Genomic DNA, 26,105 nt, shown 5'->3' with positions numbered 1-26,105 from the left:
ACATCTATCAAGGCTAGTAGGAAAGGTGGAGGCATGGAACAGGCTGGTCCCACACCCATTAGTGATGGATAAAAATTTGGGAGGGATATCTCGGGAGTCAGGAGTTGCAGCCCCACACAAGGTCCCCCAGCCCAGGGTTCCATTGCGAGAAAGATAAGTCCCCATAACTTCTGGCTGCAAGAACCAGGTGGACTGAGTCAGTGGAAGAAACTTCTGGATTCCCAAGCAGTTCCCCTAAAAGAACCCACTCTCGGACTTACTCTGACTCACTCCCTCTGAGCACCAGAACCGAGGTAGCAGCCTGAAAGGCATCAGTGGCATATGGGACTGAACTGAAGTTTCTGACATTACATTGAGAGCTGGGGGACAGCTTTCTTCCCAATAGAAGGTGGGCAGAGGCCATTGTCCCTTTTCTGATCCTCCCGTTCCCCCCGCCACACACACACACAGAGCCAAAAAACCCGCAGGCAGGTGCTATATCTGAGCCTCCATCAGCCTGACTAACACTGTTTGCCCCATCCTGGAAATCTCCTGAGATTCCTACCAACCAAACTTACAGACCCACCCTTGCTGTTAACAGTGGATTTTCCATATGAATGGTTGCTCTGGGCTCATGCTTCACCAGTCCTCTCAAACAAACAACAGCTGGCCTCAGCTCTCAGTGCCACATTCCTCCCCCTCATTTTGCTAAAGGGCCCCAGGCCTGGTACTAGTAGCAGATAGCATAGGTTTACAGACTACCTTCAGCGGGAAACTTTCAAGCCCAGTACAAGAGGCAGCCATCTCAGACTACTTTATAGCTCATACAGGGTGGCCCCAGGCAGAACACAGGTGGTGGCTGACCTTGGCCTGCACCACCCAGGAAACCCCAGAGCCTGCACACCCAGTGGACAGCTACAGACCATGTCAGACATCACCACCTTGCCCCTATACAGTTTATCCTCCATGGAAGGCGGAAGTTGTTGGTCAGTGGTCACAGCCAGTCCTTGCAGCTGACTGGCCTGGGTAGATCCCTCCCATTGACCTTGAAACAGCAATGAAGGCTCAACTACAAGAGGAAGTTGCACTTCACCCACACAAGGGGCATACCTCAGGTACCCAGTTTGGGTGACAGGGGAGGCAGTGCCACTGGACCCTATGGGACACCTACTACATTAGGCCACACTACCAAGTCAGAGTCATGACAGCTCTACATAACATAGAAACAAACAGGGAGGCTGCCAAACAAGGAGACAAAGAAACATGGCCCAGATGAAAGAACAGATCAAAACTCCAGAAGAAGACCTAAACAAAAAATGGAGATAAGCAATCAAGCAGATGCAGAGTTTAAAACATGGTTATAAGGATGTGCAGGGAACTTAGTGAGGGTCTCAACAGCATAAAAAAAGATCCAGAAGCAAAAGGTCAGAAGCAAAGGACACACTAATTGAAATAAGGAATAATTTACAGGGAAACAACAGTAGAGTAGATGAAGCTGAAAATCAAATCAATGATTTGGAACACAAAGAAGCAAAAAACAAGCAATCAGAACAACAGGAAGAAAAAAAGAATTTAGAAAAAGGAGGAGAGTGTAACCAGCCTCTGGGACAACTTCAAGAGATCCAACATTCGTATCATAGGGGTGCCAGAAGGGGAAGAAGAGAAAGAACAAGAAATTGGAAATCTATTTGGGAAAAAAAAAGCCAATAAAAGAAAACATCCTTAACATGGTGAAGGAAGTAGACATGCAAGTCCAGGAAGCACATAGAGTGCCAAACAAGATGAATGCAAAGAGGCTCACGCCAAGACACATCATAATTAAAATGCCAAGATTAAAAGCAGTGAGAGACAAGTAGTTTGTTTTATCTACAGGGGAGTTCCCATAAGATTGTCAGCTAATTTTTCGAAAGACACTTTTCAGGCAAGAAGGGATTGGCAGGAAATATCCAAAGTCATGAAAAGTAGGTACCTACAGCCAAGATTGCTCTACCCAGCCAAACTATTATTTGGAATCGAGGGACAGATAAAGTGCTTCCCAGACAAGAAAAACTAAAGGAGTTCATCATCACCAAGCCATTATTATATGAACTGTTAAAGGGACTTATGTAAGCAAAAGAAGATTAAAACTATGAACAATAAAATGGCAAAAAATACATATCTATCAATAATTGATTCTAAAGAACAAACTAAGCAAGCAAGAAGTACAGAGACCCAGTCTTGGATATGGAGAGGGTTTTGATGTTTGCCAGATGGGAGGGGTTTGGGGGCAGTGAGTGAGGAGGTGAGGGAATTAAGAAGTACAAATAAATAGTTACAGAGTAGCCATGGGGATGTAAAGTACAGTATAGGAAATGGAGTACCCAAAGAACTTATGCTTGACTCATGGACGTGAACAATGGTGTGGGGATTGCCAGAGGGAGTGGGAGAGCGGCAAAGGGGGAAAATTCAGGACAGCTGTAATAACAATTAAATATTTTTTAAAAATTAAAAACTAATTGATTAGGGGCTGCCCTTAGGGTGCTGATTAGTTATTTTTAGTTTTTTTTCTTACCAAATTTCAATAAGTAAGTATATATTTTTTTATTTTTTTATTTTTCAAGATTTTATCCATTCATTTTTAGAGAGGGAAGGGAGGGAGAGAGAGAGAGAGAGACATCAATGTGCGGTTGCTGGGGGTCATGGCCCGCAACCCAGGCATGTACCCTGGCTGGGAATCGAACCTGGGACACTTTGGTTCCCAGCCCATGCTCAATCCACTGAGGTACGCCAGCCAGGGCTTAATAAGTAAGTATATTTTTAATAATTAGGTACAGCTAGAGCTAAATGAAGTTATGGTTTAATTATTTTGAAAGTTTTTAAGGTATTATTTTGTTATTGCTAATAAAAACTTTCACTATCTTAATTCTTTTATTTTCTATTAAGAATTATTTTGATATCAGGTGATTTCTTAGAACTGCATATATCCAGTTGCAGTACAATGGATGTTGGTTTTTAGGCAGGTTCTATGGTCCACCTGAAGGCAGATGGGAAATAGGACTATTTGTCTGGAATAACAGAAAAAAGAGGTTGTGATTTGCAGTGGGAAGATTTAATGTGTGACTCCTACTTACTGAGTTTGCAGTTTTAAACAAATTAATTTCTTTTTACCTATCGTGCGGGCCAAATATATGAAAGATTAAGTGAGATAGTGTATGTTACCATATTGATAGCAAAGCACTTTGAATTGTACAATGCACAGGATATACTGTATTTTGCCATGTACAATGTGCACCTTTTTGCCAAAATTTTTTAGGGAAAAATAAGGATGCATATTATACATGGCTAGTACCTAGAATACCTTGTATTTGTTCTTGTGGTTTGTAATTATTTGTTACATAAAATTTCTTGTACCACAATAAATGCCAAAATTCCTTCATAATACAAAAAAGTATCTAATTATAAATAAATGAAAATTGAATTAAAATATTAAAAAGACAGTTTTTTCCCTAAAAGTTTGGGCCAAAAACTTGGGTGAGCATTATACACAGCAAAAATACAGTCATCGTTCTGTTTATGAATATTAGAGCTCTCTAATTATCCTGTTTTTATGAACTCAAGTATTAGTTCCTTTGAAGAAAAATTGTATCCATGCATATTATTTGAAATTATGACCATAATAAGAACATAGATTACAAGTGTAATTGATTTACCAGTTCATTATTATAACCAGAAGAGTTATAATTATGTTTATTTTCTAGGTGTGGTAGGTTGAACACCCGGAAGATATTCATGTCCTAATCCCTGTAGCCTGTCAATGTGAGTTTGTATGGTAAAAGGGGCTTTTTAGCTGTGATTATGTTAAGGATCTTGAGATGAAATTATCCTGGAATATCTGCAACAGGCCCAGTGTAATCACAGGGGTCCTTATAAGAGGCAGGCAAGAGGAATTGAGTCAGAGGAGCTGTGACTATGGGAGGAGGTTGGAGTGATTTGAGGAAGGGGCCATGAGCCAGGAAGTTCAGATGACCTTTAGAGGCTGCAAAGTCAAGGAAATGGACTCTCCCCTAAAACCTCCAGAAGGAACACAGCCCTGTGGACACATTGATTTTTACCTTCTCACCATCACAACTGTAAAAGAACAATTTGTTATAATAGCAATAGGAAACTGGTACAATGAGGATTAGCTAAACATTAATAATTATAGTTTATTTCAATTCTAAGAGACATTTAATACTGTATTACGAGATTTTTTTTTAGATTTTATTTATTTATTTTTAGAGAGAGGGGAAGTGAGGGGGAAAGAGAGGAAGAGAAACATCAATGTGTGGTTGCCCCTTGCACACCCCCAACTGTGGACCTGGCCCACAACCCAGCCATGTGCACTGACTGGGAATCGAACCAACGACCTTCTGCTTTCCAGTCTGGCGCTCAATCCACTGAGCCACACCAGCCAGGGCTGTATTAAGAGAGTTTAATGCTTTATTTAGTACTGACTTGAATCCAAACTTCATTCATCGTCAAAGAAATAAACAGTGGTTTATTTTTATGCATGTAATTTTTATATGTGAATAATAGAATACCCCAACAAATAACACTGAAGGCCTTTTGTATTGATTTCTGAGGCCTTTGCTATGTTTCCAGGGAGAACAGGACAAAGGAGCCCAACATGCTGAGGGACTGTCTGTACCCCCATGGTTTCACTGTCTTTCTCCCCATGGCTGTCTGGTGAATCCGGGCCTTTTGGGAAATAGCAATCAGTACTATTGTTGCTCTGAAGCAAAGCTCTGAGACAGCATAGTCCCAGGAGGATATTAAGTAGACTGCTGTTTTTTACATTTTTAGTAAATTCTAAGACTGTATAAATTATATAACATTGAATACAGTTGCTGATTTGAAAAGTGTTTGGATTCTGCTTTTATATCTTTATTTTGTGTTAAACAATAAACTTAATTTATTAGTATTAATATTCAATAATTTATAAAAATATTCAATACAATTTCAATTTTACCATAGTTTTTGATTTTTTATTTAAATAAAGAAAAATTTTCCATTTAGAATGTGAAATCCTTTGGGAATACTGTGTACATATTTTCACATAGTATTCTGTGAAAATATTGGTACTAATAGCTATAAAATTTGTAGGGTTTTTTTTGTCATGGAAACAGGTATCAGAATTCACATTTTATTTACTTTTGATATTGTAAAGCAATAAAAAATCCAACATTAGGTTATACAGGGAAATCAAATTAGCATGGAAAATGGCACTGTTCTAAAGTCATGATTCCTTTGCTGAGGAGGTTTTGTGATTTGCTGATCAAATTTTAAGCAGAGTCACTGAGGCTCAAGGTATCAGGAAGCAGATTTCCATAGCTTTCTTCAGCTCCATCCATCCCACCCCATCTCCACCAGTGATCGGAAGTTCTAATTCATTAGTTTCTGAGGACATTGTAGATCACTTGAGCAAGGGAACTACATTATTCATCTAATTTCAATTTGGTAGTTGAGAGGGATGTAAGAGGTCAGAGACTTGGGTCTGCAAGGTGAGTTCAGGGGCAAGGGTTGTATAGGGTTGATATGAAACTAAGACACCGGGACTCTGACCTTGTTAGATCCTTGAAGAAATTTGCTTGGGACTCACAAATGCTTGAGTACATTTTTATTTAATTATGAAAAATTTCAGATAAAACCTAACTCAGAATAACTGTGCTGGACCCCCACTTCCTGATTGCCAGGCTTATTGCAACACTTGCTTCATCTATTCTCTTTTCTTCCTGTTTCATCTTAAGTATTTTTTAAGCAGATATTTCTGATCCTCTTACTTGACCCCACATTCTTCAGTTGGTGCCCCTAAAAATATTGTTTTCTAATCTTAACTCTGCCTCTCCTCTATATTTCTTCTTAAACACAGCATGTGTATGCAGAAGCTTTGAAGGAAAAGCATTAACTGAGTTGACCATAGTTACTCAATTCAATTTTACAGTGAAGAAATAATCTTTTTTTAACTTGTTATAGCAATGCCGGTACTTTTTTGTTAACTCCTCATATAGGAAGTATATTAACTAATTGTGGACAGCTCATTTCACTTCTACACCTTTTTCCTCTTCAGTGTGTTGTAACACATCTTTACTTAATTTAAAGAGATGATGGGAGAATCAATAAGATATATAGCCTTTGTGCCGTAAGTTTGTAGTCAAGTATTTCTGTAGATAAGAAGACAGACATAACTCCTGGCAGAGATCTTCCATTCTCATCCACAGGTTTTTCATTCTGTAGTTCATTGTTTTCTCAGAATAATTGTGTTACATATTTTCAAAGAGTTTCCATTAGAAATTTTTTCAGTATTTGCAGTTTTTTGTAGAAGTGTGTTGCAAATGAGTAATATTTTCATATCTGCTACACAGTTCTCAATTACTTACGTCAATATATAGGTAATTACTTCATTTTTTAAAAATAAATATTATATGCAAATAAAATGTATATAACTTCTCCTTAGGTAGGAATATAAGCAACACTGGGGCAGACTTCCTTATGTTCCTGACTAATGCCTGCCTCTTTATTTTGAGAGACTGTGGGGATGTTTCGTACTTGCTAGCCTATGTTACAGGAATGCATACTAAGATCAGTAAGTTGTTACTCAGCCAAAATGACTCATCAGTTAGAATGGTGATCAGCCAGCCCAAACCAAAAGTGTTGAATGATTTTCAAATATCATTTTGGACTATCAGTAAAGGGTTATCTGTATGAAGGGTTGTTTGTGTATGAATCTAAACGTGGTTCTAAACAGATATTTGAGGAGATTTTTCCAAAAAAATTTTGTTAAACACATTTTTTCTTTATTTTATTGTTCTTTTCCATCACCATTTATCCTCCCATACCCTCTTCCACCTCCATCCATCCCATCCCCCAGGCCCCCAGCAATCACCATGTGGTTGTCCATGTCCATGACTTCTTTGTCACTATTTATTTGTTGCTCAACCCCTCCATCCCTTTAGCCCCTAAGCAACCCCCCACCCAGATGTCAGACTGCTGTCGATAAGTCTGTCTCTATTTTGCTTGTTAGTTTTAGATCATTCCAAAAGGGAGTACTACCAAGCAAAATGATTTAAGATCCTACTTACATGGTGCACTGTCTGAATAGCAGAATTCCTTTGTAAATTTAACCTGCAGATTAATATTGAGGTTCTTGCATATATGTGAATTACCTGTCAATCTCATCCTTACCATTAGTAGTCCATTATATCTTTGTAAGTTTTTTTTTCACATCATTTTAGATATTGTGCAATTTGTGTTTCAGGATTTTATTGAACAAGTTTTTTTGTGAGCCCTTAATGCATGTTCCACAATGTTTACAGCTGTAAAAATGAATGTTTATGGTGTTGCTGTTTTAAATTATACTATGTTGAAAATACCTTTGTTATTTTCTTTGAATTTGGTGCCAGAAGTACACTTGTGGCATTTTATTTTCTTAGTCTTCTGTTAAAATTCAAGCACCCTTGGGAGAAAATATACATGAAACCTTTATTGTCTATTAACACTGTAGGGGGGAAAAAGACATTTTAGGTCAGTAATTGCCATCTTAAAAAACACATGGAACTTGAGGCAACTGGATAATAAAATAGGGGAATATCAACCCCAGAAAGTAAAGGAGTCTGTATAGGACTTGCAATCTCAGGTGCCTCCAGGGTCCACTGGGTAGTACATGTGTATGAAATGTCCAGCTGAAGAAAACAAGTTTAAACTGCTTTTACTGTGAGTGAGCAAATTACCTGTCTAATATGATGGGCTTTAATTTTGTTGTTGTTTTATAACACAGCACTTTAGGGTTCAAACATAATGTTCCAACAAAAAAAATCAGAGGTCATCATTTTGAGATTGCTGTTATATCTTGTGGGGTGCTATAGGTGATAGGCTGGGTCAGCTTGGTCCCACCCAAAGGTGTACTATTAGAGGCAGGTGAGAACACTGGAGATTGAGAGCAGAAGGGTGCTGAAAAGGGAGATAGGGAGCCATAATGATTACAGCACTTTAAAAAAATTTTTGTTGTTTTAAGTATATTTTATTAATTATGCTTTTACAGTTGTCCGATTTTGTTCTGCCTGTGCTCTGTACCTCCTCTTCCACCAGCATTCCTCCCTCTTAGTTCATGTTCATGGGCCATACATATAAGTTCTTTGGCTTCTCCATTTTCTATACTATTCTTAACCTCTCCCTGTCCATTTTGTATGTACTAGTTATGCTTCTTATTCCCTGTACCTTTTTTCCTATTCCCTCCCCCTCCCTGCTGATAACCCACCATGTGATCTCCATTTCTGTGATTCCGTTCCTCTTCTATTTGGGTTTTTTGTTTGTGTGTTTGTTCATTTGTTTTTTAGGTTCAGTTGTTGATAGTTGTGAGTTTGCTGTCATTTTACTCTTCCTAGTTTTGATCATTTTATTTTTCTTAGATAAGTCCCTTTAACATTTCCTATAATAAAGGCTTAGAGATGGTGAACTCCTTTAACTGACCTTATCGGGAAAGCACTTTATCTGCCCTTCCATTCTAAATGAGAGCTTTGCTGGATAGAGTAGTCTTGGATGTAGTTCCTTGCCTTTCATGATTTGGAATACTTCTTTCCAGCCCCTTCTTGTGTCCAAGGTTTGTTTTGAGAAATCAGCTGCTAGTCTTATAAGCACTCCTTTTAGGTAACTGTCTCCTTTTCTCTTGCTGCTTTTAAGATTCTCTCCTCTTTAATCCTGGGTAATATAATTATGATGTGCCTTGGGTCCAACTTCTTGGGGATTCTCTGAGCTTTCTGGGCTTATGTGTTTATTTCCTTCGTCAGATTGTGGAAGTTCTCCTTCATTATTTTTTCAAATAAGTTTTCAATTTCTTGCTTTTCCTCTTCTCCTTCCATCATGTCCATGATTCAGATGTCAGAACATTTAAAATTGTCCTGGAGGTTCCTAAGCCTCTCCTCATTTTTTTTTTTTGAATTCTTGTTTCTTTTTCTGTTCTGCTTGAAAGTTTATTTCTTCCTTCTGTTCCATATCATTGATTTGAGTCCCAGTTTACTTCTCTTCACTGTTGGCTCCCTGTATCTTTTTCTTTATTTCACTTTGTATAGCCTTCACCTCCTACCCTATTTTGCGACCATACTCAACCAGTGCTGTGAACATACTGATTATTAACGTTTTGAACTCTGCATCTGATAATAGGTTGGCCATCTCTTCATCACATAGTTCTATTTTCGGAGTTTTGATCTGTTCTTTCATTTGGGCCATATTTCTTTGTTTCTGCTCATCTGTTATTGTAAGGGCCTTCGGTTATTCACCAGTACAGGACAACCTACCTCGCTGTATTGTGGCGTTGTATGTGAGGAGGCATCAGAGAGGGAACAATGCTGCTTGCTTGTCTCTCTGCCTGCTTCCATTCACTTCCTTCACTACCCTTAGGCAAATTGAGTCCTTCTGGTGCTGATTTCTAGGTGGGTAGGTTTGTGTACATTCTAGGACTTTGTGGGTCTCTCCAACAAACTCTCCTTTGAGGTTGGGAGTTTCTTCGCTGCCACAACCCCCACAGGTTTTTACAGCCATGGGTTTGAGACTTCAGTTTCCCACACTGGAACCCTGGGTTGCGGGTTCTGTCTTGCTCCCTATTTGCTGCTCCTGGCTTCTCCGCATGTGAATGTGGGACCACCCAGTGCACTACAGCACTTCCTTTACATTAGTTAGATGAGATCCTGATTTTACTAGTGGGAAAGTTGGATGCTGCTACCTTCGTGGTTGATAAACAAGGGTGTGTATCAGAGTCACCTGTGTATCTTTGCCAAACTATAGATAACATTTGAAATAATCCACGCCTTCATTGCAAGTGAGATTTCAATTCACTAAGTCTGGTATGGAGGATAGTTGGATGTTTTGGGAAAAAAAAAACAAAAAAAAACAAAAACAAAAATAAAAAAACTCTGGGCTGAATTCACATGCAGCACATAGTTAAGGACCTGCACTTTTGGAGGGGTAGAGGTCTCCAGCTTAGTCTTTGAAATATGGGTGTAAGTATCTTTGCCCTCAAAATAGTCATTTAAGATGCCTGACTATATTTGGCACATTTACATTGTCAGAGTGATTTATTTTATACCGTAAAGGAAGAATGAAAAAAAAGCAACATACATAATTTAAGAGTTGGATATAGATTTTATGAGGAAGGATTGAAGAGGTATATTAAGACTAAGCAGTGGCAGTTACAGTTATAGCAAACATAATATTAAAAAGACATTATACCTGATTCAGTTTTTCACAAAAGTCGAGTTGTAGCTTCTGAGTTACAATAAATATAGACAATAAAAGTTATTATAGCACAACTAAACTTTCTGTTTGTTCTGCTTTCCAAGAAAGGCTGGCTCACTGCATGTGAATTTCTATTTCACTCATGGCAGTTCAGGATTAATCACTAAAGATTAAACAATAATTACTGCAGTAGGGCTAGTGCAATCACTTTGTTGTAAAGAACTTTAGAATTGGAATAAAAATTGCCTAACAAAAAAGTTGTTGGACATTTAAAATTACCAGAGAAGATTGCAGTTTTCTTCATTGCAGAATCAAAAAATATTAGTTAAAATGAGCAACCATTTATCTTGTATAGTTTAAGCATTATACTACTACTGGCATCTGATGCTCTTAACTTTGACAAGCCTTTTACCATCTCATATTCCTGTCTTGGGGAACGTTAGACACAGTGCAATTAAGGGGGCACATTTTTTCCTAATTTGTTTGTTGATGTTTTCTTAATATCTTGTTAAGGAGGTAATTACCATTATTTCTGTTTTGGTTGTTTGCTAGTCACTCACTATTCTGTTGGTAAAATGCCTTTATTTCTGACTTAAGCTGTGTTATTTTTGTTTGTGGACCACACTTACACAAAAAATATGTTCATTACAGAAGAAATTATAAACATATGCTCTGTTTTAGTCAGTGCTAAGAAAAATTGTGATGCTAACATAGTTGCGAGCTTTGGCTTTGTAACAGACACTGTTGAATTCTTTACTTGGGTTATGTTACTAATTTGCACCACTGTACAGAACAGAGAATTGCTCTGTCCCCACTTAGCAGAGGTGAGGCCAAACTTCAGAGAGTCCAAAAAACAGGTCCACAGCCACACAGATAAGAAAGGGGGTACCATTGGTATTTAGTCTGGTCAGTCTGACTTCAGACTTCAGGCTTTGAATCACTGCTGTTACATTACTGGTTTCCAGTTGGGAATCTGCAGATTAGCAATTCCCTGTAATTCACTTCTGCAGAAACTTCCCTCATTTCTCAAGTTCTAACAGTGTTATCAGGAAAAATAAAGTGTCTTTAGAGCACTGATTATCAAACTTGGCTACATTTTAGAGTCACTTGGGAGTTAAAAACAACAAAAACAACAACAGCTGGTAGCTGTGTCCCACCACCATATGTTCTGAGTTAATCATATAGAGTGTGGCCTGAACAGTGGGATTTTAAAAAATCTCCCAGATGATTTCAATGTACAGTAGAGTTTGAGATCTTCTGTTTTGGAGCAACACAAAATTTTAGATTCTAAATTTCTATTCTTCTGTAAGTAAAAAAAAGTAACTTTTTATTATAGAAGTACTACATATTTACTTTAAAAACTACAAAAACAAATCAATACAAATGTACATTTTAAATGATCTGTAATTCCTTCCCTGAGCAACCAGCATAGGATTTTGCTATGTATCTTTTTCTCCTGGGCATGTTTGTATATTTAAAGTCTTTTTTTAAAAATATTTTATTGTTTATACCATTACAGTTGTCCCACTTTTCCCCCCTTCATCCCTTCCACCCAGCCCACCACCCACTTCCATAATCAGTCCCCCAAACATTGTCCATGTCCCTGCGTCCTTCATACATGTTCTTTGACTCATCCCTTCACCTTCCTTCAAACAGTCCCCACCTCCCCGCTCCCTTTTTACAGCTGTCTGTTTCTACCATGATTCTATGCCTCTGGTTCTCTTTTGCTCTGGTTCTATTTTGTTCATTAGTTCCTCTTATAAGTGAGATCACATGGCATTTGTCTTTTACTGACTGGCTTATTTCTCTTAGCATAATAGTCTCCAGTTCCATACATGCAGTTGCAAAAGGTAGGACTTCTTTCTTTCTGTGGCATAATAGTCCATTGTTTAAATGTACCACAGATTATTGTATCCACTCATCTACTGATGGGCACTTCAGCTGTTTCCAAATATTGGCTATTGTAAGTAGCTCTACAGTGAACATGGGGGTGCATAATTTGAATTGGTGTTTTGGGGTTCTTTGGGTACATTCCCAGCAGTGTAATTGCTGGGTTGAAAGGCAGTTTCATTTTTGTTTTTTTTGAGGAAATTCTATACTGTTTTCCTCAGTGGCTGCATTTCTATCAGCAATGCACTAGGGTTCTCTTTTCTCCACACCCTCACCAGCTAACGTATTATTGATTTTTTTAACGAAAGCCATTCTGACAGGTGTGAGGTGGTATCTCATTATGGTTCAAATTTACAGCTCTCTGTTGGATAGTGATGTTGAGCATTTTTTCATATGCCTGTGGGCCCTCTGTATGTCCTCCTTAGAGAAATGTCTATTTGGGTCCTTTGCTCATTTTTTAACTGGATTATTTGTCTTCCTGGTGTTTAGTTGTATTAAGTTCTTTATGTATTTTGGAGATTAAACCCTTGTCCATTGGCAAATACGTTCTTCCATGTAGTTGGTTCCCTTTTCATTTTGAAGATGGTTTCTTTAATATTACCCAAAGCAATCTATAGATTTCAGTGTAATTCCTATTAAGAAACCAGTGGCATATTTCACAGATCTAGAACAAACATTCCAAAAATTTATGTGGAACCAAAAACAACCCAGAATAGCCTCAGCAATCTTGAGAAAGAAGAACAAAGTGGAGGGATCATAATACCTGATATCAAACTATACTACAAGCCCACTGTAATCAAAACAGTCTGGTAATGGCATAAGAACAGATACATAGATCCATGGAACAGAATAGAGAGCCCAGAATTAAACCCAGCTCTTTATGGTCAGTTAATATTTGACAAAGGAGGTAAGAGTATACAATGGAGTAAAGATAGTCTCCTCAGTACATGGTGTTGGGTGAAATGGACTGGAACATGCAAAAAAAATGGAACCATACACCAGAATAAATTCAAAATGGATAAAATACTTAAATATAAGTCATGATACCATAAAAATCCTAGAGGAAAGCACAGGTAGTAAAATTTTGGGTGTCTTGCATAGCAGTATTTTTACTGATATTTCTCCTAGGGCAAAGAAGATAAAGGGAAATATAAACGAATGGGACTACATGAAATTAAAAAGCTTCTGTATTTAAAGTCTTAATGTAATGCTATGCTGCTGTTCTATAAAATTTTATGTATTTAGTGCCATATTGCCTGTATCTCTCATATAGTCACATGCTTTACCAGACTGAGAAATACTTGATTATGCACATATAGTAGTATTTTTGGTTTACTCTTACAGGCCTGTAACTCTCAAAGCAGAGTAATATCCCTATTAATGGAGAGTTTGTATGTTATTTGAGGTAGCATTTAGGAGACAAACTGATTAGATGTCTCTCTATTGTACTCCTACTTGTATAGCTCTTTTTCAGACAAGTAAATCTTGGTTTGCTTCCTTCTCTTCCTTCTAGATTATTAAGGCAATGACCATATGGTTCGAGTCCCCCTGGGTTCTGGCATGCAATATGTGCTCAGTAAATGTTGGGATGCATGAACATACAGATAGATATGTTCTGGGATCTGAGGTGGGACTGGTGGTTAAATTTTGAAAAAAACTAATTAATGAAGTAAATTCAGATGTACCTGAAAAAGATTATTTGGGAATGGCAGAGTAATAGTAAGAGAGAATAAGAGTGGGGTTGAGATGAGGACAGGGGCTAAGGGGCATTTTAAGAGAGGTAAGCTGTAGGTTCCTCAAGAAATGTAGAAAGTCCCCTAATTCCAGAAACATCCTGGCCTTGGTCCCCAGCAGGCTCAGTCTTCCCTGGAAATAACTCCCTCCCCTCATCTCCTTATCCTTCCATCTCTCTCTCCTACTCATTTGTCAGAATAAAAAGGCTGAGTCAGATGTACTTTCAGAGTAAGAAAGTTACTTACTCTGTAAGTAAGATGTACTTTACTTAAAAAAATAACTTCAGAGTTTGCTTCTCCCCAGATGTTTTCCTAATAAAAATTTGAATGAGAAAACACTGTAGTGTAATGGGGTTCACTTAGGATACAAGCAGCGCCTGTCAGTTAACAACTGTAATTCCTTTGCCTACCAAGGTTGGAGATGGGGAAGAATTTAAATAAAAGGTAGGAAGAGGACTCAGAGCATTGAAGGCTAGTGAGGGATGACCTTAGAAAGGAAAAGGCCCACCCGGGAAATGTTCCAGGCTTCCTGGGCAGCCTGTCTTCGGGTAGGCCCAGGCAGCTTGGGGCTGCTCACTGCCGTATTGTTTGTGGAGCAGCCACAAAAGCCAGACTCCTCTGCATTGCATGATCTATGAAACATTTTCTTTTTCATACCTACTTCTTTTAATGTAACTTTATAATCAGTGGATTTCTTAAGTCAAAATTATTTCTAATTTCTTTTGGTTCTTAAAAACTTAATATTTTTTACATGTGTTAAATCTTTACTTGCTTATGATCATTCATTTTAAATGAATTTTTATTAAAAAAAGACAGATTTCTGATGTTTTGTGTCATCAGTGTATAAGATACATGCATGATTCTTATTACTGAAATCCTTTAGAATTGAGACATTATGTAGTTCCAGAAATGACACGAATAATGAGAAGCTATTTGTCCTTCTTTCTCCCTTTTTATTGAATTCATGATAACTTTGAAAGAATATAAAGGCATTAAAGATAGTTAAAATCTCAGACATCCTGCTTTACTTAGAGTTAAAACAAAACTAAAGAATAAGATATCAAGCCTGGTTTATTTATCTGAGTAACATTTATCTCACTATAACATCAGAATGAAAGATAGGGAGTCTTTATAGTTACATTATATATATTGCTAAATAAATAAGACACCTGAGGTGATATTTTTGGGGGTAAATATCAGATGTATTCAGCCCAGTGACCGTTGAGATATCAAGCATGTCGTGCCAGTTGTCAGAGCCAGGAGTATATTATGATCTAATGGCATCATTGCTCTGCTGCTTTTGGTGAGCTGACTCAAAAAAAAAAAAAAACAAAAAAAACCCCACAACATTTGAAGCAATAAAGTATCCATTTGGCTCCTAAGTAATGAGGGAGGCAGTGCTCTTTGCATTAACTATTTATTGAAGAAGAGAAGTGACCAGCTGCTAATAAGCTTTATCCAAAGAGGGTACTGTAAAACAGAAGAAAATGCAAAGGGGAAGTTCTGCTCAGTTTTGTAGGCAGTTACCCCAAACCCAAAGCTGCGATTGGTGTTCTTCTTCCATGTGACTCTGGCCAGCTGTATGTAAGTGAGAGTGCCTGTCAGATGTGTTTAAGGCCTCTGGTTTAGGGAAGGATGTTGTAGCCTGAGGTAATGACGAATGAGAGGAGGCTGTGACTGGTGAGTAGCTAAGATTGGGTAGATTTCTGTAGTTTTGAGTAATGGACTTCTTTTCTAAGATGAACAGTAGTGACTGAGGCTTCCTAGTTTACTCCCTTTGGAAAGGGTTCCTTTTTTTAAATAAGATGATTAGTGCTTTTTCATTGCTTGGGAAATCTGTTCTGTAATGCAATATGTAGATTATCACTTGATCAAATAAATGCCTTTTAATCTGAGAAGACTTATTTGATATATAAATGTGTAATTTATTATTTGGGAATAGTTTCTGGGTAGGAATGTAACATTTTGCTCCTCTTCTACAAGTAAATAAATGGTTTCTTGCTTAGGGTTTATCAATTTCAGGATTACAGCCAGAATATTTTCACACATAAGTGGGAGCTCTTTCAAGTCATTTCACAATCCCACTTTGAATCACTTTTGGTGCTATAACAGCATGAAGTTTCCATTTCATTTGCATTAAGATTCTTAATTAATTTGCCTTCTTTAATAATATGAAAACAGATGAAAGTCACATTTTTTTCCCTTAAAGCCAGCTAAAGGACTTTTATACTAATTCTTCCCTGCTCTCACTAAAAATAGTGGAGTTCTACACAATGGGGAAAAAAAATCCTTCATATAAATCATATTAAAATAGGCAATTTAATAACAATGTTCTTGATGTTATATAAGCCAATTATAAAATCATATACTGGATTCCTTTGATTTTCAGTTTTTATAATAATTCCACATTGATAGCTATGCATTAATTCTAAGCTTACCATAAATTATTTTGAAGTATATTTAGAATTGATTTTTAAGATATATTTTGTGAAATAAGAATACATTGCTTATTTGCGTTCATAGCCTTTGGTAAAGGGCTAAAAAGCCTGGTAAGTATGTAGCAATGAGATCAAAGTTAAGAAAACTTTCCTTTGAATTTTCTTTCCTAGACCACATTACATCATACTCATAGAACTAAACTCAGTTGCTTTACAGACTCTTACTTTATTCATCAAGGAAGTAAGGACTCAGATTAGAAATGGAATACCTTATAAAATATTAGGTTTTACAATAATCTCTCTGGTTGGTTATTAACAATCATTAGGTTGAATTATCCCTTTCAGATAATCACTCCATTCAGAAGACTAATGCTGTGTGCTGAGAACAGAAAGGAGATGGAGGATTGGATCAGCTCTCTGAAGTCTGTACAGACCAGAGAACCCTACGAGGTAGAGTTGCATCTCTTCTGTCATCTCATGTTCTTAGAGAACGGTAACTGAAGAGCTGATGCTGTTTTCTGCAAAAATAAGTATGTGTAGATTCATTCAGTAACTTGGTTAAAGCTGATATTGCATTAGTTTTACTTACAGTGTTTTAGTTATTAAAATGTGGATTTGAAATTATAATCATAACTACATACATTCCAAATATTCAGTGTCTGTAGTCTTGTTTTCTTGTTTGGCAGATCTGTGCTAACATCTCATTTTTAGGTGGCCCAGTTTAATGTGGAACATTTCTCAGGGATGCATAACTGGTACGCCTGCTCCCATGCCCGACCCACTTTCTGTAACGTGTGCCGAGAAAGTCTTTCTGGAGTCACCTCCCATGGCCTGTCCTGCGAAGGTACTGTAGCATTGCATTTGCTGTCCCTCAGTACTGACCATACCATAGACATGCTGCCATCGGTATTTCTGAGGAGTGAACAGAGGAAAATCCCTACAGGAAAACATTTCCGCTGGGTGGAAACAGTAGCTGAGAGCAGCTCAGTAGGAAAGGAGTGTTTAAGTTTTATGGTGGCTTAAAGTGGAGGTCTGCACACCTAAGACTAATATTTTGGTTCAGGAAGAGATAATATAAAATAATCTGAAGGAAGTATTTCAATCCTGAGGAACCAGTAGCTACTGACTAGAAACAAATTTTCTGGACTTTGTATATCATTCCAGTTTTAAGTATTCTTTTTTCTGTTGTGATTGATACTGGAGAACAAAACTTTCTGTGAGGACAGTCTTTACTTCTGGCACAATTTCCAATTGTTACTTACAGTGCATTGTTTTAAATGCTGTTTTCTATTATTTCAAGTATATTTAATTTAAATTGATGCCATCCTTTTATTTAACGTTTTCTAAAAATAAGGCCTATGTTGTTTTCATTTTAGATTTTGCAGATTATTTTTTAATTTAACAACAATGACCACTTAAAGAAAGGAAATACTTTAATAATTACCAAGAGAAAAGTTATAACTTCTTTAAAGATTATATTTATTTATTTTTAGAGAGAGGGAAAAGGAGGGAGAGAGGAGAGAAACATTAATGTGAGAGAGAAACATCAGTTGGTTGCGTCTCATATGCGCCCTGACCAGGACCAAACCCACAATCCAGGCGTGTGCCCTGGTCAGGAGGCCAACCCACAGCCTCACTCTGCGGGACGGGGCCCAACCAACTGAGCCACGCCGGTCAGGGCAACTCATAATTTCTTTAGGTTGCTTTAATTTCATGCCTCAGTGATCATATCATTTTGTACTGCTTTTGAACTATAATACTATTACTAGCTTTTTTTCTTTAATACAAAAAGTTCTTGAGTAATTGAGAATATAACTTTTTTTAATTAAATAATATAACAGTCACAGTTTTAATTCATTTTAAATGATAAGATCTGAGGAATGTCATTAATTCAGCTACTTAATATGACACAGCATAGTGGTTAAGAGTGGAGCTCTGCACTTACTTCCTCTGGGTTCCCGTTTCACTTCCAGCCCTTCACGTTGTAACCCAGGGAAATAGTCTAACTCATTCAGACTTATATTTCCTCGTCTGTAAAATGGGGATAATAGTCATTTTTATTTCATAAAACATTATGGAAATTAAATGCGAGAATACATGCAATAAACCTACTTTTCTAGTCCAGTAAATTATAGAAATTTTAACTGTGCCCCATAAGAAATGTATGAAGTAAAAAAATAAATACAGATTGCATCATGACCTGGTGCATTAAAATCATAAAAATGAACATTTAGAGGAAACATGAAACATTTTTTTTAGATTTTAAGAATGATTGCAAACAAAGTTATAACTGGCCTTGATGACTTTAATAATATTAAAGGTTTCCTATAGTTCTGAGTAACTCTTGCCAGCTTTGCGACAAGTGGCATTATCTTGAAGGTCTTTTTACTGTTACTGACTAGTCTCACATCCCAAAAATGCTAAAAATGCCATCAGATCTGAGGTACTCTGTGGCACCCATATGATTTGAAAGTTACACATTATTAAATACATTTGTTTAGAAATTGAGATTGATAGTGGAATGACTAAATGTTTTTTTTCTAAGCATTTGGAAAGAAAAATGAAAATTACACCAGCTGCTGAGAATAAGAAACTTTAAAGTCTTTAAATAAATTTGTTGTTATATTATTCAGTTAATAATGAAGTCTTCCTGAGTTTTAAAAAAGTCTCAATTATTGTGCTTTTAAATTTCATTGTTAGAGGAACTTATGGTAATATTCATTTTCTCTGCTGATCAAAATCATAAATCTACAGCATTTTGACTATTAGTATTTTTAAAACTGTAGCAGAGGTTTTAAAAATCTCAAGGGTTTTATGAGTATATTAAAAAGTTACATTCTTATTTTACGAGAATATGGCTATTTAGGGTATTTTTATTGTAATCACAGTTGAACTTTAGGGAATACCTCCCCCAGTCTAAATAAACTGCCTGCTTAATAAAACTAAAGCCACAGAATGCAAGAGGATTTAAGTTATAACAGAGATACAAATACAAGAAAAATTTGTTTGACAGTGACAACGAAAAACTCTGTGTTAGAATGGAATCCGGCTTCCAGTGTGTGAAGCCTTGCTAAATTTACTTAACCTGTCTCTTTGTGTTACACAATAAAACAAGGCTGTACGGATTTGTCTTCTAGGTTTGTGTTGAGTAGTAACTAAAATTATTACTTTAAAACCTTTCATACAGTGCTTACTTCGGCAGCACACGTACTAAAATTGGAAGGTTACAGAGAAGATTAGCATGACCCATGTGCAAGGATGACATGCAAATTTGTAAAGGGCTCCATATTTTTTCAGAAAACTGTACTTGAACAACAATTAAAATTAAAAAAAACTGTTCATATATAAAATATATGAAAAAAATAGAAGACAAAAGACTTTTCATAAATAATCCCCTAAATCAGTTGAGATTGTTAATTATAGTTTCAGAGCATAATTATTCTTTATTAATTAAATAGCAATGTAACAAAAAAGTTAAATGGTGATATTTAACAGTATCAAATATATCAACTTATGAATTTTTATCTTAACCATCATTGAATATATAAAGATTCAGTGTAATAAAGGCTGGATAAATATTACAATTAAAAATCATTATTTTGTTACATGTCAGTATATTTTATAAGTCTTAGAGTTTTACAATAATGGCTTTACCAGTCAGGGGAAAGTGCTTCATTTCAGAATAACTTGTTTGGAGAAATTTAATTGTTACCTAACAAAATTAAGGTGCCTGTTAGTCATTACTACTTCTTAGTGACCATAATTACAGCCTGGTTTGTATTATTATTATTGTAGTTATTATATATTAAGCAACTTTGCAGTTTTTGAGAGTCATTTCAAGAAGCACTTTATTATTACAAATCTGTGGTTTTCATTTTAACGTTCTGCTTGATTTTGAGTAACAAAATTTTAAAAAGCCATGAAATTACACCCTGTTGCCCTTTTTCACTTCCTTTGTTGCCTCTTAAAAAGTAGTTATTGACCATTAATGTCAGGTACTTAGTTGTACTTAAAAAGCAGCCTGGGGATTATGTTGCAGATAAAATGAAAACTAGGACCATGCTTTTGAGCAATACTGTAACAGATGAAAAGCCCCAGAGACACTAGCCATAGTTTTAAAACAGTCAGTTGTATTGGAGCAAAATGCTGAAATTGGTTTTCAAACTAAGCTTGCTTCTATTGTTCTTTTTTACACTACTGTTTACAGCAATAAAATTCAATTCATTAATTACTGTAGTCTATATGAAGTCTGTGCTATAGTTACAAAATCATTTATCACAAAAACAGTATGATTTCCAGGAAAGAATTTGTGAATGTACACAAAAAAAGCATGTAATTGAAACATTTCCAATGTGTGTGGATGGGAAAAACCGGGTTAATGTAAGTGACCATTTACATATGGGCTATTCCTGATACCTGAAGCGTTTCAACACTTGACTGTTTTACCTGCCTGACCCTTTAGTTTTCATGCTACATTTCATTAGGTTTTCTTAAACAGAATGCTGTGTCAGCCATCATTTCTAGTTTATTCATGGCTTACTGTTGGAAATTCAAAATCATGTGAAGGGAAGCCACCTTACAGTTAGAATTTAGCAACAGTTACCATATTATTAATATTTCCACTGAAGTGATCTCTGATTTTATTTATCTGAAAAGTCAGAAACTTGTGTAACATCAGAATCCATTGACACTTGGATAATTTGTGTCCTTTGAAGGATAAGTTTAATGGTACTTAAGTTTTTTATTTTTATAAGCAAGGGTTAATTTTCCAAATCTGTGGTTTACTTGTTTTTCATATTTATACTGCTGCTTTCATGGTTGTTCCCTCTTAACTTCTCTCCCTGTCTTTTTTTTTACTCAATATTTGTATATATTGCAAATGATTACCAGAATAAGTCTAGGTGCTGTCACCATGTATAGTTACAGAGTTTTTTTTGCTTGTGATTAGAGCTTTTAACATTTATTCTCTTAGCAACTTTTAAATATACAGTACAGTGTTATTAAGTAACTTACCATGTAGTTACCATGCTGTATATTACATCCCCATGACTTAACTTATTTTATAACTGGAGATTTGTGCATTTTGACTCCCTTTACCAGGTTGCCCATCCTTCCAGCCCCCCACCTCTAGCAACCACCGAACTGTTGTTCTCTGTACCTATGAGCTAGGTGGTTGTTTTTTTTATATTCCACATAAAAAATGAGAACGTATGGTATTTGTCTTTGACATTTCACTTAGCATAATGCCCTTAAAGTCCATTCATGTTGTCTCAAATGGCAAGGTCCCATTTTTTTATAATTGGAAAATATTCCATATATCTTTCTCACATTTTTTTATCCATTTATACATCAGTGGACACTTAGGTTTTTTCCATATCTTGGCTATTGTAAATAATGCTGCAGTGAACATGGAGGTGCAGACATCTTTTCGAGTTAGTGTTTTCATTTTCTTCAGGTAAATACTGAGAAGTAGGATTTGCTGTATCATGTGTGGTAGTTCTATTTTTAATTTTTTGAGGAACCTTCATACTGTTTTTCATAGTGGCTGTACCAGTTTGGATTCCTGCTAACAGTGCACAAGGGATCCCTTTTCTTCAGAACCTCACTAACACTTGTAATTTTTTGTCTTTTTGCTAATAGTCATTTTAGCAGGTGTGAGGTGATATTTCACTGTGGTTTTTGCATTTTTCTGATGATTAATAATGGTGAGAAACTTTTAACGTACCTTTTGGCCATCTGTATGTCTTACCTGGAAAAATGTCACTTAAGAGGTCCTTCTGCCCATTTTTTAAATCAAATTATATTTTGCTATTGTGTTATATGACTTCTTTATATATTTTGGATATTAACCTTTTACCAGATCTATGACTTGCATTTACTTTGTCCTGGGAGTAGACTGCATTATCATTTTGTTGATGCTTTCCTTTGCTGTGCAGATGCTTTATAGTTTAATGTAGTCCTTCTTAGAGCTTACAACCCATCCTTTCTTTTGGTAGTTTTATGGTTTCAGGTCTTTTAATTCTTTAATCCAGTTTGAGTTAATTTTTGTACATAGTATAAGGAATAGCCCAGTTTTATTACTTTGCATGTGGCTGTTTAGTTTTCTCAACACAGTTTATTGAAGAGACTGTCTTTCCTTAATTTAATTTTCTTGGCTCCTTTGTCATAAGTTAATTGACCATATATGCATAGGTTTATTTTGGACTTTCTATTTATTGATTTCTGTGTCTTTTTTTTTTATACTAACGCAATAATGTTTTGATTGCTGCAGCTTTACAATATACAGGATAGGATAAAAGCAGGTTTACAGTTGTGAGCACATGAGAAACAGTTTCTTCTTGAAGTCAGGGAGCACGATGCCTCCAGCTTTCTTCTTTTTTCTCAAGATTGCTGTGACTATTTGGGGTCTTTTGTGATTCCATATAAATGTTAGAATTATTTATTCTAGTTCTGTGAAAAATGTCATTGGAATTTTGAGAGGGATTGCATTGAATCTATAGATTGCTTTGGGTAGTATAGGCATTTTAACAATATTAATTCTTCCAGTCCATGAGCACAGAATCTTTTCATTTATTTGTCTTCAGTTTCTTTCATCTATGTTATATAGTTTTCAGTGTCTCTTATTTTTTGTAGGCCCTTTTGTAGTAATTTAGCTGTGGAGGATTAATGATACATGTAGTGAAAACACCACTTCATTTCTTTTCTCTACATTTTGCTGTAGGCATTCCAACACAATACTTTCCAAGGACAGTGCCATCTTTGTGACCCTTATCAGGCTATTTCCCATGGTGCCTGGAAAGTGTCTTGACATACTTGCAATTCAGAACTCCTTTGAATTACCTTGTTCTTTCCCTTAATGCTATTTTCATGCTTTTTAAATTTCAGAAGCATACAGCTTGTTGGATTTTTCACAAATTAAACACATTTATGTAATTAGCACTCAGAGTAAGAAATGGGATGTTACTAGCACCCATGTTTTACTGAATTATATTTAGTTCTCTCTGTGTGTATGTTGTTTCCTTTCTCAAGAACCAGTTCTTTTGTCTTCATCCTTTTCTGATTTTCTTTTATGACTAAATAGAATCTAAGTAGCAACTTGTAGCTTAATTAAAAGTACTTCATAAATACATAGCCATATTTGCTTAATAGAATACCATTACTACTGTTGAAGAGTAATTTGAACTTTTTAAAATATTGTTTTCGTTTTCCTTCCACCCTCCAACCCTTTAAAATTTCACACTGTGATTTCCTTTAATCATTTGTCGAAAAGTACACAGGTATTTAGAAATGGTCTCCTTTATTTTTTTAGTATGTAAATTCAAGGCTCACAAGAGGTGTGCAGTGAGGGCAACAAATAATTGCAAATGGACGACTCTGGCCTCCATTGGGAAGGACATCATAGAGGATGAAGACGGAGTAAGCTGTGTTCTGTCTCTGATCTCTTCCCAGTACCTCTTCACTTTGATTTGCTGTCCAGTAGGAAATAATGACAGATTTAGGTGGGAATATTTACTATTAGTATTAAATGGGAGAGTTTGGGTAATTATGAGTTTTTATTTTCAATCAGATCCTTCATGATTCCTTCAGCTCTTAAACTTGAAGGGAAATGTGAATAGGGCCCCGGAGTGGTGTGGGGCTGGCCTTGCTGACCTGGCAAACGAGGATGTCTCTAAGGCTTAGCTCGTCTGTCTGCTCAGATCTTGACTCCTCAGACCTTGGGGCCTCCTCTCAATGGTGCCCCCACCTTCAAAATCTTGCCTCCATTGTACCTTGCATAAACTATCTGATAACACTTTGTGATCACTGTAATATAATGCCTTTTATATCCCTTTCTCCTCAACTTACTACAAATTCTGAAGCCTAGAGATTTAGTCTTATCTTTCTACCTCTACAGTGCTTGGGGCATAGTACGTGCTCAATAAATGTAGAGTAAATGAATTTGTGCCATGATGATACATATTATTTGATTCACAGAGTAAGAAATTATTATATAGTTTCTCTGGGGTAGAATGGTGTGCTCCACAGTCTCTCATTTGACTGTCCTTTATTCCTGCTGCACAGGTGGCTATGCCTCACCAGTGGCTAGAGGGTAACTTGCCTGTGAGTGCCAGATGTGCTGTCTGTGACAAAACCTGTGGCAGCGTTCTTCGTCTGCAAGATTGGAAATGCCTTTGGTGTAAAACGATGGTGAGTCCTTTTTAATTAGCTCCTTTTCATAACTTTTATGTATGCGATTTAGAGGCAAAGAATTTATGGCTCAGCAGAGCCTGGTAGCACATGTGCCCACTGTAATATTTATCTTTTTCAAGGTGTATTCCTTCCATTCTGGTTACTTTTTCAAATACCCTTTTTGTAATACTTACTTTTGCTATGTATTTCCTTTGTTTAAAGACCTATTCCTTCCCTGGCTTTACTGTTTTTCATTATGCTTTCGTCACCCTCAGTGGCTGCTGTTTTCAGGCCTGTTTACTGTGTGTTACGTATAGAAAGCCACCAAATTTTGACTGGCATACAAAATGTAATTTTGCTACAATCCTGTGGATGTTCTCTGAAAGAATACTGAGTATAGTAGGCCATGTGTTAAACTCTTCATTTAAATAAGTATTTTAAAGCTTTCTTGCTTGTGCAAGAAAGAGGAGAGAAGCATGCTGCACATAACATGGCACCAGTGATAGTCTGTGCTGGACTGTGTGAGGACTGGGCCTCCGCACACACGTGGGCAGTCAGAGCAGGACTCGGAGAGTGAATGAGGCCACACAGAGGGTGGCGTGGGGACTAAAATATAATAGGGCCAGGAGGCAGTAGCTGTGAGTGCTTATCTTAGCACTGGGTGACACTGCTACCGTGATAGTGATTGCTTTGCATTGGGCTGATTTATCTTGTTTTGAGTCTTGTACTTCAGCTGCCCCACTCCCCATCCTGCCCACCCTAAGAAGGGTGTAAAAAAAACATTGCCTTCAGTAAGTATGGTGTAGATCAGCAAATGTAAGAGATGTGAGTGTGACGTGTTGGTTTCGTGTTGAGATTGATTCCTTAGACCACAGAGGAAAATAAAGTCCTGTAGCATTTTACTCAGGCCTAGCAAGTAATCCGTGTTTCCTTTTCATTTTTAAATTAAACATGATTCTCTTTGTCCTTTTGTTATTCAGTCTTCATCAGTTGCCTCTTTTTGTTAGCCATAGGCATACATTTTATTTCTTTTATCCCATTTAATATAATACAGACTATACTAATATAGACTATTTCTCTTTGGAGTTTTGGTGTAACCACAAACCCTAAAACCCTCTTTTGCCATTCCTTAATTTTAAAGGAGTGCTCCCTAAATAATATTTAAAATTTTCATCCTACCTAAGATTGGTTTTGGTGGGGGTGGGGGGACAATCAGTGATGTGTGGACCTGCTGCTAGTTTTATTGGAGTCTGACTCTGATTCTCTACTTCAAGAACTTCAGCTGTTTTTTGGGTTTTTTTTTTGAAGATTTTATTTATTTATTTTTAGAGAGGGAAGGGGGGGGAGAGAGAGAGAGAGAGAAAAACATCAATGTGGGCTTGTTGGGGGTCATGGCCTGCAACCCAGGCATGTACCCTGACTGGGAATCAAACCTGCAACACTTTGGTTCGCAGCCCGCGCTCAATCCACTGAGCTATGCCAGCCAGTGTCTTTTTTTTTTTTTTTTTTAACTTTTTTCAAAGAAAGGTCATGTGTAATGAAGGATTTTTTTTTAAGTATTATATAAATTGTCTTGACCTGCAATATATAGGTTTGTACTTATATAAAAACTTATATAAAGTACTTATATAGTACTTATATTTTAAGTATT

General features: G+C 36.6%; 1 protein-coding gene and 1 non-coding gene across 6 annotated transcripts in view; both read left to right on the top strand.

Annotated features, from left to right (window-relative positions):
• DGKH (diacylglycerol kinase eta) overlaps positions 1 to 26,105 on the top strand; it is a 209,440-nt gene that overhangs the window by 105,629 nt on the left and 77,706 nt on the right. For 4 of the 5 annotated variants that reach the window (XM_045839171.1, XM_045839172.1, XM_045839174.1 and 1 more), the window contains exons 5-8: positions 16,631 to 16,735; positions 16,997 to 17,129; positions 23,595 to 23,701; positions 24,347 to 24,472. In XM_045839171.1, the coding sequence (XP_045695127.1) occupies positions 16,631 to 16,735; positions 16,997 to 17,129; positions 23,595 to 23,701; positions 24,347 to 24,472 (471 nt within the window). Of the gene's footprint in view, positions 1 to 16,630; positions 16,736 to 16,996; positions 17,130 to 23,594; positions 23,702 to 24,346; positions 24,473 to 26,105 lie in introns of those variants that run through there. The other variant, XM_045839175.1, reaches the window with a different exon arrangement.
• LOC123818983 lies at positions 19,472 to 19,578 on the top strand. The gene has a single exon (XR_006785747.1). It is a non-coding gene; the product is annotated as a U6 spliceosomal RNA (small nuclear RNA).

This window comes from Phyllostomus hastatus, unplaced genomic scaffold, assembly GCF_019186645.2.
Source record: "Phyllostomus hastatus isolate PE091 unplaced genomic scaffold, TTU_PhHast_1.1 phas_contig_29, whole genome shotgun sequence".
NCBI lineage: Eukaryota > Metazoa > Chordata > Mammalia > Chiroptera > Phyllostomidae > Phyllostomus > Phyllostomus hastatus.
The sequence above is the reverse complement of the archived record's forward strand: the minus strand, read 5'-3'. Positions and strand labels throughout refer to the sequence as shown.